Raw genomic sequence first — 14,516 nt, 5'->3', positions numbered from 1 at the left:
GCATTCAGGCCAGAGTTCTTGGTTTCATCAGACCAGAGAATCCTGTTTCTCATGGTCTGAGAGTTCTTTAGATGCCTTTTGGCAAACTCCAAGCGGGCTGTCATGTGCCTTTTACTGAGTGGCTTCCGTCTGGCCACTACCATAAAGGCCTAATTGGTGGTGCTGTAGAGATGGTAGTCCTGGAAGGTTCTCCCATCTCCACAGAGGAACTCTGGAGCTCAGAGTGACCATCGAGTTCTTGGTCACCTCCCTGACCAAGGCCCTTCTCCCTCAATTGCTCAGTTTGGCCGGGCGGCCAGCTCTAGGAAGAGTCTTGGTGGTTCCAAACTTATTCTATTTAAGAAAGAGGGACCTTCAATGCTGCAGAAATGTTTTGGTACCCTTCCCCAGATTTGTGCCTCGACCCAATCCATTCTCGTCGCTCTACGGACAATTCCTTCGACCTCATGGCTTGGTTTTTTCTCTGACATGCACTGTCAACTGTGGGACCTTATAGACAGGCCAAATCATGTAATCAATTGAATTGACCAGAGATGGACTCCAATTGAGTTGTAGAAACAGCTCAAGGAAAACAGGATGCCCCTGAGCGTATTTTTGAGTCTCATAGCAAAGGGTCTGAATACTTACGTAAATAAGGTTTGTTTTTAATAACTTTGCAAAAATGTCTAAAAACATGTTTTCGCTTTGTCATTATGGGGAATTGTGTGTAGATTGCTGAGGAAAATATTTTTTTAATAAAGCTGTCACAAGAAAATGTGTAACAAGTCAAGTGGTCTGAATACTTTCCAAAAGGCACTATATATATATATATATATATATATATATATATAGTGTACTAATATAATACTTATAGACAATAATTCTGACTAAACGTCAATGACCATTGAGTTTCATAAGTGAGCTAGGCTTCTTTTGGACTGAGGGGGTTTATCTTATTTGAAACTTTTTGTTTCATATCCTTTATTTCAATTTCACAATAACCTGGTTATCCACCAAAAAGAGCTACAGATTCAGAATGTCAAGTTACAAAAACATACAGAATAATGTTAGGAGGAAAATGCCAGTTTTCGCTCTGTGAACTTGTGTGTGTTAGCTGACAACACCAGTCTATGCAGTTCTGTAGGCTAAACACCAAAAGTGTGTAGGTGTGTATGAGGATAATATGTGAGTTGCATGTTGACACCACTCTCTGTGCTGCTCTGTACTCGTTCTTCAGTGTTCTTAGTAGCGTGGGGTCCTTAGGGTTTGGGTGTTGACCCTGAGGCTGGAGCCACCCCTGTCTTGCCTGCCAGGGTGCTGGTTTTGGGCCGCTTGGACTCTGGGGGCTGGCACACAGGGTCAGTGGGGGGAGAGGGCCGTTCTGGGGGAATAAGTTGAACCAAAAGACATGCATCAATCATAGGCAGAACACTGGACTGGATAAAACAAACAGTTCTTAGGAATAAGATTTCACATAATTTAGTATACTCAAATGTTGTTGATGTTTCATTAGTTGGGCTCTCAGAGGCAGACCAGTAATGATGACTGTCCATAGCCAATCGCTGGTCTTGTTGTAAAGTGCTTGGCCAATCCCGCCATTAGTTGTTGCAGGATATACTGACCATGTTTGGCTTTCTCTGTGGAGGAGGGTGTGGTGAAGGCAGCTGGAGATCTGGAGACAACAGGAGTCAGAGATATCCGTCTGAAAACAGAAGGTAGAGAGAGACAACAGTGACTTAGAAGGGGATTCTAGCCGGCTCTTGAGTAGGTGGCTGAGGAATTAGTCCTAAGACAACAGCAGAACTCAACATACAGCTACTATTCCATCAGTGTAGGCCTACATACGAATCACTCCCACCTAATTTAGGATTCATAGAGAAAAAGTAGACCTGCAAATAATAACTTCACTTCTGCCCATTCAACCTGTGTTCATATAGACTGATAATGTCACACACACACAGCCCATCTATTATCTGCCGGCAGCTACTCAGGATAATCAGTACTTGATTAACAGTGGGGGGGTCCAACAAACCCTGAATACCAGACAGGGTTTTGTTCTGACAGACAGTAGCTAATGACCAAACATGCCACAAGCGCGCTCATTATTTTGTCACACACAACAAATGACAAATCATCTGCAACATCTGAAAATCTAAGTTTACAAAATAATTCACAACCATTTGCAATAAATGGAAACATTAGTGGGGAAATGGTTCAATGTCCTTCCCTACACTAGGCAAGCTGCCTGGCTGGTCCACTCCCCGTCTAACTGCTCCTTTCCATCCAGTGATGTGGCAGTTATGTAGTAGCTGTGTGTAGGCACCAGTCAGGCTGTCTGGCTCCACTCACCACAGGCCATTTGAATGAGAGTTTGCATACATTTACGTACCGTAGTCTTGCGAGAGAGAGCGAAGCAGTCAGGCTAACTCGTTTTAGCATCTAGGCTATAGCATCAAGCAGCATTACATTTACATTTTAGTCATTTAGCAGATGCTCTTATCCAGGGCAACTTACAGTTAGTGCATTCATCTTAAGACAGCTAGGTGGGACAACCACATCAAAATAACTACATTTTTCCTCAATAAAGTAGTTATCAGAAAAGTCAGTTCCAGTAGAAAAAGTAAGAGCAGGATAGTTCTGAGCTTATGGACCAGGGGAAGACATTACAGCGAGAAGGGTTTCATCTATCCCTTGATTGTAGTGGTGGCTCACATGATGAGTGATTCAACCAGGATCAAGATACATCATCGTGCAAAAGCTACTCACACATGCAGACACACACTCTCACGTAATACACACACCAACATATAAACAGAGACAGGCAAAAACACAGACACACAATCTTGTATTTGTGCTCTTACCTGGGGGTGGGCCCTTTAGGGGTGGTGCTAGCTTTAGGGGTGCTGGGGCCCAGGGTTTTACTGCTGCTGCATTGGGCTTTTGGCGTGAGGCAGGGCTGGGCTATAGAGGGGGCGAGGGGGCTAGAGGGGGTGAGGCGAGGCTGCTGAGGGGTGGAGGGTGTGCTGGTGCTGGCTGTGGTGGGGGTTTTGGGGGCACTAGCAGCGGGCGCTTTGGGGGTGCTGGGCTTGCCCCACCCCTCCAAGGTGTTGAGGGTGATCCTACGGGGCTGGGTCTTGGCCTTGCCAGGGTTCTTCTTCTCCTCTCCCCCAGGGGTCAGGGGGGTGCCAGGGGAGGTGAGGGAGGAGAGAGGGGTGCTGGGGGCCTCTTTAGGGGTGGGGTGAACAGGGGCGGTGCTCTCTGTTGTTTTGGGGACGGGGGACACTGTGCGGGCCGCTGCAACCTTCTTGCCCTTCTTTTCGGGCCCGTTGCCAGGGGTGACGACCTCCAGGACAGGGGGCTCCTTGAGGGGCGTGCCCAGCTCGCCAGGGGAGAAGGACAGGAAGGAGCAGTAGCCGTCTGTAGACGACACCGCCAGGAAGGAACCGTCCCGAGACCTACAAAAGGATATGACATCACTAAGGAGACTGGGTGAAAACACCACAGACCGGAACAATGCCACAACAACAACTAATTAAACAGTAGTTAGAAGTTACCCCTAAACACTGACACAGGATCAGATATTTTTCAGTGCGGTTCAGGATTGGGAGTGGTAGGGTCATCGGATCCTAGATCTGTGGTTAAGGCATCTCCTACCTCAAGCTCATCAAAAACAGAGCGGCACATTTTGCTCTTAAATGTAATCAGAGGGCTAATTTAAATACTATGCATGCCAGTCTCTCTTGGCTTAGAGTTGAAGAGAGACTGACTGCGTCACTTCTTTTTATAAGAAACATCAATGTGTTGAAAATCCCAAATTGTTTGCAGTCAATTTAAACAGAGCTCTGACACACACACGTATCCCACCAGACATGCCACCAGGGGTCTTTTCATAGTCCCCAAATCCAGAACAAATTCAAGAAAGTGTACAGTATTATATAGAGCCCTTATTGCATGGAACTTCCTTTTATCTCATATTGCTCAAATAAACAGAAAACCTGGTTTCAAAAAACAGATAAAGCAACACCTCGCGGCAGAACACCTCTCCCCTATTTGACATAGATAGTTTGTGTGTATGCATTGATATGTAGGCTACGTGTGCCTTTAAAAATAAATGTATGTAGTTCTGTTCTTGAGCTGTTCTTGTCTAATGATGATGTTCTGTATTATGTTTCATGTTTTGTGTGGACTACCAGGTGAGGTCGCTGAGTGTGTGGTAGTGGATGTTGGAGACGTAGCCGAAAGGTAGGGTCTGCTGAGTGTCATAGAGGAAGATGGAATCCTCGGAGGCCACAGCAAACACCAGTCTGTAGGGCAAACCAAACGTGTTGGGCAGGGGCTGGGCACTGCCATCTGGAGAGCAGGGAGGGAGGGAGAGGCTGTTAGCTATCCTTTTATAGCTTGGGTAAAAGTGTTTGCTGAATAAATGAAATATATGAATGAGTAATAATCAGTAGAAGAGCTGTGTGTCTTTACCATCTCCCTTCTTGGTCCTCAGCTCAAAGTAGACAGGGCAACAGCGCACAGCCAGGGTGGCTTTAGCAGGGCAGGGCAGGTGAGCTATGGGCCTAGAATACAGAACGGAAGATGCATCCCGTTTCACCCTTACTCTGATACAGCCACAGATACACACACTAAAAGAGTAGGACTTATTAGAGCTGGGATGATAAACTGAAAATTATCCACACTGATCCCTTATTGCAGGCATTTGGCTGATATCGTTCATTACGATAAATAGCCTATACTAGAGAAAAGTTCTAAATGAAAAAGGTTTGCTAATATGGGTGATTGTTAACGGGACAATTGATGGCTACAACCGCCTAACTAGTAGTAGTAGTTTTAAGAATCAATTATTTAAAGAAATGGTGCACAGTGTTATAAACCTTTCGTTCTCTCATCAATTCAGGCAATTTAAATCGCAATATGGATTTTTGTCCATATCCAGCTCTAAGACGTACAGTAGAGCAGCGGTTCCCAACTCCAGTCCCTGGACAAGCATGCCTGATTCTACTTGTCAAAGAATCATCAAGCTATCCAACAAAATGTGTGTTGTTGGGGGTACTGGAGGATTGGAGTTGGGAAATACTGACCTAGAGCAACAGACCCAGAGACAGCAGCTAACTCCAGACCTGGACAGTCTCAGTTCAATTCATCTTTATTGTCCACAAAGGGCTATTGGTTGGCAGCAGTTACCTCTTGAGGCTCTTCCTGGAGAAGACGTAGGTGGTGTTGGTGATGTTCTCCCCCGCCTCCACACACCCCGCTACAGAGAGAGAGGAAAAAACAGACAGGGAGGAGAGGGGAGAGAGAGGGACACAGAGAGGGAGAAAAGAGATGGGTTAAACAGGATGTCACCCATGACCTCTACAACATCACAGGATATGACAGCAGCACAGGACACAATTACTTCCTGTTTCAAATCACCAGATGGATGTACAGAATAAAGCCTTGTTCACAATGCAGGCCTCCACACTCAAATCAGTTTTATTTTTCGTGTGTGTGTTCAGACAGCAGTCATTTGCTGACATGGCTATGCTAGTTGTCATAGTAACAACAGGTGTGTGCGGTGGTGGTGCTCGTGCTTCCTATCACTCAGAAGTTATGTAACAAGCTAAGGTGACAATGCCTGCCATGGATGTTTCTCAGTATACTCAAAATCATTGTGTAAGAACACCTTTAAAGGATAAGATGATCCAACTTTCAAAACTAGTCCTTTATGTCTAGCTACAGCAGTCAACTAGTTAGGTAGCTGTTTAGCTCTCTAGCACATTCACGCATTTGTTTGTAAACAATTAACAAGCTAGTTAGCTAGCACATGTTCTTGTCAAACTGTCAACAGAGTAGCTAGCAAGCAACAAGATACGCCAAATAACTGTCTAAATAAATCAGATTTGAACATTCAGACAGGTTGCATGGGAAAGAATCAGTTTTGTATATGACTTCAAACCACCTACTAAGGTGGTTTAAAATGTGGCTTGAGACATCTGAATCCATTTGCTTTTTGGCTGTTCAGACTGGAGGAAATAAAACAGATTTGTATCGGATACGCAAAAAAATTGTACTTGAATCACTTCAAACTACCAATGTGAACAAGGCTTAACTGTTTCTGTGTGAGTGCGTGTGTGCGTTTACCTGGGGCGAGCAGGAAGGAGCCGTCCGGTGTGAAGGTGAGGCGTCTGAAGAAAGACCTCATGCTGTCGTCATGGAACATTCGGTACCGTTTCACCTGCACACAAATAAACAGACAAACACCATCACATTAAAGAGTGTTTGGTGTGTGTATGGTTGTGTTTAGTGTGAGTGTAAAGTATGTGTGTGTGTGTGTGTAAAGTATGTGTATAGATAGTTGTTTAGCAACAAAACTGACACATATGGGGCAAAACAGACAGAGTTGGCTTAGAGTGTTGACAACATCTAAGCTATAGTTCGTCTCCAGTCAAAACACCTCAAAACAAGACATGGTATCAAGAAAAAGACGAAACTAGCTGAAACATGTTACTTACGATTCCCCAATGGTAGCGTCTTGTCATTGCTGGCAGCTTTCTGGCTATGCAGAATCAAAACACATACTTCCGCCCCATTGAAGTGTGCGCATTGTTTTCTTTACGTTGTCAGCTAACCCATCTATGGGAGAACATTTGTCCACTCAGCTCATACTGACCTCTCCCTCCGCAGCTGATCCAGAGCTCATCTTACTGACACTGTAGACTTTCCTCCTGCTCTGAGTACTGTACACACGCATCACCCTGAGGGAGGGAAGACAGTCAGATAGATCATCAATCATATAACACTGTTTAAGAAGGTTCAGATCTAAAAGTCCATGTTGGTTCTTTGTTTATGTATCATGTTAGTCCCACTGATCACTGATAAAAGGAGACAAAATGGCTTCTTACAGGGGACCAGAGGCTGGCTGTGTTCCTACCTGTCACAGCTGAGTGTGGCCACATACTGGCCCAGCGGGTCCCAGGTCACTCCCTGCACATAGCTCTTATGGTCGTTAAAGATGCACAGCTTCTGACCTGAGAAATACAAGTTATTACCGGTGTTATAACTAATTATAAACTGGGTGGTTTGAGCCCTGAATGATGATTGGCTAGCAGCCATGGTATATCAGACCGTATACCACTGGTATGAGAAAACATTTATTTTTACTGCTCTAATTACATTGGTAACCAGTTTATAATAGCAATAAGGCACCTCGGGAGTTTGTGGTATATGGCCAATATACCACGGCTAAGGGCTGTATCCAGGTATAAAAAGATCAAGGACATCAACCACCTGAGCCTCGGCCTGTTCACCCTGTTACCATCCAGAAGGTCAGTACAGGTGCATGAAAGCTGGGACCGAGAGACTGAAAAACAGCTTCTATCTAATCCTGAATGTTGATTGGTTAAAATCGCATTCCAAACGGTGTCTATTACACAAGTTACCACCGGCTAAATCTATGAAGTTAAAATGTCTATTTACTCTGTTCCATCTGACTGCGCAATTCACTGTCTCATCAGCCCAGCCAGGGAAGTTATAAACTTGATCTCCACTATAAAAAGCATCTAGACATTATCTCACATTTCTTTAAGACTAACATTTAGTTTTCAACAGCAGAGGTTTGTATAAACCTTGCTGTCTGTCTCTGACATTTGCAACATTGTTTCAATACTCAAATATGATCTCCATCTGTTCCATCTGTCCCATAGTAATGATCGTTATTCCTTACTGAATAACATCCATACACACACATTACACAGAATATGGACAAATATATTGGCACCCTTGCAGATTTATTAAATACTTCAAATTCTTTTCTAAAATAAGTTGAAATAATAAAGAACAACTTTTGGCCACCACACCTTGTTATTGGATTTTCAACATTACAGAAACAAATATATTTAGCTCAAAGGTGGCTATAATTTTGTCCATGCCATGTCTTTATTTTCTAAATTAAAATAGTTTAAAAAAGTTTACAAAATACTATTAATTCCGCAATGTTGAAATGCCAATAAGGTGAGGTGACCAAATGTTTCTTAAATTTGAATTATTTTAGAAGACATAGGGGATTAAAGTCCAAGGGTGCCAATATACAGTACTTGGCCGCAAATGTAACTGAATAGACATATTTAGACACACAAGCTATATGTACTCTCACACACGTCTTACCCTTTGTTACATCCCACATAATGGCAGTGTTGTCCACAGAACCAGAGACCAAGAAGTTCCCATCCCGGGTCCAGCTGATATCATACACATCCTCAATATGTCCCCTACAAAACACAACACCATTTAAACAGGGCACACACAAACAGTCACAAATGTGATTATGAAGTAATACACAGGGAAGGGACAATGTATTGTAGATAAGGGGAGTGATTAAAGGGTGTCACCGCAGGGTCTTGACCACGCTCCAGCTCTCCTTGTTGAGCTGACTATCCTCCTCCTCCTGGAACGACGGGGCCTGCTCAGGCTCCTTATTGTCATTCAGCTTCCACAGCAGGATGGCTGAATCTGTTATACAGAGTCATCAACACACAGTCATTAACACACACACTGAATATTTGTTATCAAAGCAGTCTACAACCAGCTAAATTAGCCGATGAAGTCACCGGCGATGGATTTACTCGCACATATTTTGTGCAGAAGTAGAGACATGTCGTTTTCTCAATGTCTATCTGTGTATGCGTCTGTCTGCCCAAGATAGCTTGCGAATGGATTTAGAATATTGATAAGTGACAGTTGGGACGTCGAGTGTGCATCGTCTCAATGCTCATTTTGACCAAAACACTTGCAGACTCGAGTAATCACTATCGAACACATCAGTAAGTTGCCAATCGATAAAGGGCTTAGGGGCCAAGTGCTCGGTTAGAGATTCTGCCTAGCTATGACTTGAACATTGTAAAGTACAAAAAAATGTATGCTCTGGATAAGTGTCCGCTAAATGACTGAAATGTAAATAGCGTATTTTTCTTCAGTGTTGGCATCAATGGATTACAATTGGAGACACTGATCATCCTTGTTCCATTTTATTTGCTATATATGTTATATCTTTATGGCAAAACATTTCTGTCATACAGATGCAGTCAAATATACTGGCACCAATGATGAATATAAACCCTGGGTTGCTGATGCTATGTATTGGCCATTGAGAGGCTTTGAAGCCACTGGTTAGCCATATTGGGACTCCTCAGTAAGAGCAGTTCTCCACAGGAATGAATAGAATTCTACAGTATTTCAATTAAATGTTGCAAGAACAAAATTACATGGATTTTAATATTCTTTAGTGGGGACAGTAACATTAGTAATGTCTAAAGATTATACTTAAAAAATATAAAACAATTTCCTTTATGTTTAGCTCATGTAATATAATTTAAAAAGTATGCATTAAGGTGTCTGTAATAGAATGAATGTGGCAAAGACAAATGCAGACATTAATAAATGCATTTCTATAGCTTCCAAAATATTTTTTTTTACAATGGTGGGGGAGAAGCAAGATGGAGTCATGGTGGCTTCAACACAGCACCCTTGATCAGTTATCTAGTGTATACTGTGTATAAATCATTTATTGGCATCCTTGCACTTTACAATGGAGAAGATTATTTTGTTTTTTTCTTTTTAAAACTGGTTGAATGGCAATGTTTACCCTGTAAGCACCTGCAAAGTAACACAGATTAGATTAATTACACAGTAAATGACAATAATTGCCTCTAACCAAATTAATTCGAATTTTGAATACTTGTGAACTATCTCAATTTCAGTTTAGATATTTTTGATCTCGGTCCTGTGCAGTGGAAATAAAACAAATATAAACAAAATGTTTTTTCAACTTATTTGAGAAGAAATAGTGAATCATGCAAGGGTGCCAATATACTGTATCTAACCACATCTTTATATATTATAGCAAACCATTTTATTTGTCAACTATGCTATAGTTGATATATACTGGTTTGCTACATCGTGACCCACCATCTCCTCCAGAAGCGAGCAGCTCACTGTTGGGGCAGAAGCGCACCACGTTGACAGCCTTGGTGTGCCGTGCCAGGTTGGACAGGAAGTCCACCACTGCCTTCCCATCAGGCCCCATCTCCACACGCCACAACTAACCACAGGAAGTGACATCACACATTATAGCATCACGCAGACCCACTACACTCATTAGGTCATTGTCTCTCTTAATAAGTATATCACCATACAATAAATTATTAGTTTCCTTACCAAGCTCTGTGTGTGTGTGAGACAATCTGCTAATGCATACAAAGTGTTCACAGTGTGTGCATATGAGAGCGAGACAACAATAGACTGGTCTCAATTCCAGGTGGGACACATGAAACAACCCCAGAGAATGAATGACTAAACAATGGAGGGGTTGTTTTAAACAGATAACGTTAGTAGCTAACTGTTGCTCACCCTGACAGTGGTGTCCACTCCTGCTGTGGCCAGCCTGTGTATGCGGCCCTCTGAGTTGTGCTGGAAGTCCAGACTGTAGACAGGTTCTTTGTTGTGCCACGCAATCTCACATGTTATCACCTTCATCTTGCTACTAAATACAGGCAAAGAGAGTAACGTTAGCTAACTGAAAAGGAGATGTCAGCTAGACTAGAGATAACGTTACTAGCTAGTTAGCTAACTACAGCAACTGAACAAACAGCAGCTGTTGTGTTGTTGACACCGATATTCACTTGCAACACATACTGAGAAGGCAGTAGAGAAAGTTGGGCCATTAACCACTTCCAAGTACTCTTAAAGTTATTCACTTTTTTAAAGAGTTAGCTTGGTAGCTTCTGGTTTGATTAGTAAAGCCAACTTGTTCGTTAGTTTAGCCATGGCTAAGCTAGTTTAATTCGATTGCTCTGTGTTGAAGTAACCCAACTTGCGAAGACACATTAACAATTATGTTATATTAAATATTGGATCATTCAAATATGCCTGTATCTCTGCCTACCAGTTTTTTCCCACTGTTTAACTTTTCTGCTGCGTCCCGCGCGGAGTCCAGTCTACAAGCGGACAGCAGAGACAAAACACTGGTTTCCCGCGTAGAGTTCAGAAAAAACTTCCGGTAGAGAAGTCAGCAGTGATAGGCTGAGAAGGGAAGGGGCGGGTAATACCAGAGTTGTCCAGGGGTTTCCACGCGCTTCAACGTAGCCACAGATTCCACAGCCAAAAAGTCAAATTTGTCACACACACACACACAAAAAAAAGGAAATGGGCGAGGTTTAATGACTTGGTGTCAGGAGCTTGCCAGCTTGTAGTCCTAAAAAAACGGAAATTATGTCGAAAGAATAGGATTTTGGAATACACGCCGAAAATAAGGTCAGAGGTTAACACAGGCTCATGAGATCTTATATGTTTTGTTCTATGAGATAACATGACCTTTATGAAATATGAAGCCTTTATGCAATGTAAATTACATAAATGCTTCAAAAAAGTGATATTAGCTTATGATTATATCATAGAACAAAACGTATAAAATCTCCTAAGCCTGTGCTTACCAGACCTTCATTTCAGCGATTATCCAAAAACTCCATACATTATTCCATAGGCTTCGTTCAACGAACCATGGTGGTTAGTGCCTACAAAAAGACGCCATTACTATAGTCCCCCATAGCGGACGTTTTTTCCGCCGTTCATTTTTCACATTGTGAATTTTACAAACAATTCAAATTAATTGTGTATATGTTGTAGGCTTATATTGGCATGACGTTTTGATAGCTGTATAATTCTCTAGGACAAGGTGGGTTCTCTCATTATATTTGCCTCAATTTACTCTTAAATTCACAATGCGTATTATTAATTCCAGTTAACTTGTCCTAGAGAGATTTGCGCAGTTATCAAAACGTCACGCCAAGGTAAGCCTACACAAAACACAGACCTTATACAGTAGGTCTAAAATTGCAGATGGAAAAATGTATGGTGAAAAAACAATTAGAACCATTTCCGGGTTTTATGACTCCTACTGTGGCACCCAATTGAGTCTAGGTAATTTAAAATCTGCATTCGACACATTTCAGTATCGCAGAATAACATATGACATGCAAGCCATTGTAAGTGTTTGATGTAATTTCATGTAAATTGTAAGTTTGTTATATTTCCCAACCATTCAGCAAATAGCTTCAAAGCGAAAGTATATGTGCTCTTCTAATGACACCGAATGACTAATGCTTCAGTTTTGAAGCCTTCCCAACCCAGTAAATTATTGCTGATCGTGTATGGAATTGTGAAAGTGACAGGATTCGTTAGTTAGTAAATGTTATTGGGATTTCTTGGTCTGTTTTTTCATTGCATACTTTTAGAACAATGTTGGTCATGTATTACAGCATTAATGTGTATCTTTCGTAGAGGCTATACATTGAAAAAAAGTCAACGCATCGTTAGAACAGTGAAAAAAATAAATATATTTTTAAAAGAAATAATACATCCGGGACAGTTGCATTGCTAAAAGGACAACCAAAATTCCCTCGTGTCGAGAAAACAAAGCACATTCCCACTCTCTAATCCCAATTGAGGGATGAATCACAAATCAATAAATTAACCAGTTAACTTTGATAAACATTCCAGATATAGCTGCTGATTTTCCAGTTTATTAATAAAGGTTCAGTTAAATATGGATCATTGAAGATATTGAGTCAGTTGCACGACCTCAATCTGTCAATCTTTCTTCATGAACTAGAAAGTTTGGAGTGGTTTGAGCTGGCTAACAATTTGATCATGCTTTGAAATACAGTGCTTTCAGAAGGTATTCAGACCACTTGACTTTTTCCACATTTCTTTTTACATTACAGCCTTATTCTAAAATTGATTAAATAAATATTTTTCCTCAGCAATCTACACACAATACCCCATATCGACAAAGCAAAAACAGGTTCAGACATTTTTGCTAATTTATTAAAAACAAAAATACCTTATTTCCGTAAGTATTCAGACTCTTTCGCAATGAGACTTGAAACTGAGCTCAGGTGCATCCGGTTTCCATTGATCATCCTTGAGATGTTTCTACAACTTGGAGTCCACCTGTGGTAAATTCATTTGATTGGACATGATTTGGAAAGGCACACACCTGTCTATATAAAGGTCCCACAGTTGACAGTGCATGTCAGAGCAAAAACCAAGCCAAAAGGTTGAAGGAATTGTCCGTAGAGCTCCGAGACAGGATTGTGTCGAGGCACAGATCTGGGGAAGGGTACCAAAACATTTCTGCAGCATTGAAGGGCCCCAAAAACACAGTGGCCTCCTCCATTCTTAAATGGAAGAAGTTTGGAACCACCACGACTCTTCCCCAATTGCTCAGTTTGGCCGGGCGGCCAGCTTGAGGAAGAAGGAAGGGCCTTGGTCAGCGAGGTGACCAAGAACCCGATGCTGACTGACAGAGCTCTAGAGTTACTCTGTTGAGATGGGAGAACCTTCCAGAAGGACAACCATCTCTGCATCACTTCACCAATCAGGCCTTTATGGTAGAGTGGCCAGATGAAAGCCACTCTTCAGTGAAAGGCACATGACAGCCCGCTTGGAGTTTGCCAAAAGGCACCTAAAGTCCATGAGAAACAAGATTATCTGGTCTGATGAAACCAAGATTGAACTCCTTGGTCTGAATAGTAAGTGTCACGTCTGGAGGAAACATGGCACCATCCCTACGGTGAAGCATGTTGGTGGCAGCATCATGATGTGGGGATGTTTTTCAGCGACAGGGACTGGGAGACTAGACAGGATCAAAGGAAAGATGAACAGAGCAAAGTACAGAGATTCTTGATGAAAACCTGCTCCAGAGCACTCAGGACTTCAGACTGGGGCGAAGGTTCACCTTCCAACAGGACAACGATCCTAAGCACACAGCCAAGACATTTTACATTTACATTTTAGTCATTTTAGTCATCTTATCCAGAGCGACTTACAGTAGTGAATGCATACATTTCATACATTTTTTTTCTGTGCTGGCCCCCCCGTGGGAATCGAACCCACAACGCTGGCATTGCAAACACCATGCTCTACCAACTGAGCTACAGGGAAGGCTAGACAACATAGGAGTGGCTTTGGGACATGTCTGAATGTCCTTGAGTGACCCAGCCAGAGCCCAGACTTGAACCTGATCGAACATCTCTGGACAGACCTGAAAATAGCTGTGCAGCAACACTGTCCATCCAACCTGACAGAGCTTGAGAGGATCTGCAGAGAAGAATGGGAGAAACTCCCCAAATACAGGTGTGCCAAGCTTGTAGTGCAAAAAACCTAAGACTCAAGGCTGTAATCGCAGCCTAAGGTGCTTCAACAAAGTACTGAGCAAAGGGTCTGAATACTTACGTAAATGTAATTTCAGGTTTTATTTTTTATAAATTAGCAACATTTTCAAACTGTTTTTGCTATGTCATTATGGGGTATTGTGTGTAGAACGATGAGGGGGAAAAAACGATTTAATCAATTTTAGAATAAGGCTGTAACATAAAATGTGGAAAAAGTTAAGGGGTCTGAATGCACTGCACCTCTATGGACTCATCCCCCATCTCTTGCGTTACAATCTCCACCCACATACGGAACTTAACTTTTACTTAATAATTTACAAT

At 42.2% G+C, this 14,516-nt stretch overlaps 1 protein-coding gene across 2 annotated transcripts; it reads right to left on the bottom strand.

Moving 5' to 3' along the window:
- Window positions 1-926: 926 nt before the first annotated feature.
- Window positions 927-11,286, bottom strand: chaf1b (chromatin assembly factor 1, subunit B). 2 transcript variants are annotated; one of them, XM_029711901.1, is made up of 14 exons: window positions 10,907-11,286; window positions 10,372-10,501; window positions 9,931-10,063; window positions 8,355-8,475; window positions 8,131-8,234; window positions 6,899-6,995; window positions 6,638-6,722; window positions 6,109-6,202; window positions 5,170-5,239; window positions 4,453-4,544; window positions 4,170-4,329; window positions 2,841-3,434; window positions 1,602-1,681; window positions 927-1,360 (listed from the first exon to the last, which is right to left on the bottom strand). In XM_029711901.1, exons 2-14 carry the CDS (start codon window positions 10,495-10,497, stop codon window positions 1,239-1,241), a joined length of 1,878 nt encoding a protein of 625 aa, XP_029567761.1. In that variant the 5' UTR covers window positions 10,498-10,501; window positions 10,907-11,286; the 3' UTR covers window positions 927-1,238. The 2 variants fall into 2 exon arrangements, with proteins under 2 accessions (XP_029567761.1, XP_029567760.1); XM_029711900.1 differs by having other exon boundaries at window positions 10,372-10,504; window positions 10,907-11,285.
- Between the last annotated feature and the right edge of the window lie 3,230 nt (window positions 11,287-14,516).

This window comes from Salmo trutta, chromosome 24 (assembly GCF_901001165.1).
Source record: "Salmo trutta chromosome 24, fSalTru1.1, whole genome shotgun sequence".
Lineage (NCBI taxonomy): Eukaryota > Metazoa > Chordata > Actinopteri > Salmoniformes > Salmonidae > Salmo > Salmo trutta.
The sequence above is the reverse complement of the archived record's forward strand: the minus strand, read 5'-3'. Positions and strand labels throughout refer to the sequence as shown.

Coding starts and splice junctions, on each gene's coding strand:
- chaf1b (XM_029711901.1), bottom strand. CDS start 10,497: ATGAAGGTGATAACATGTGAGATTGCGTGGCACAACAAAGAACCTGTC. Junction 6,996..8,130: donor TATGTGGGATGTAACAAAGG/GTAAGACGTGTG, acceptor TGTATTTCTCAG/GTCAGAAGCTGTGCATCTTT. Junction 4,330..4,452: donor GAGGACCAAGAAGGGAGATG/GTAAAGACACAC, acceptor CCTGCTCTCCAG/ATGGCAGTGCCCAGCCCCTG.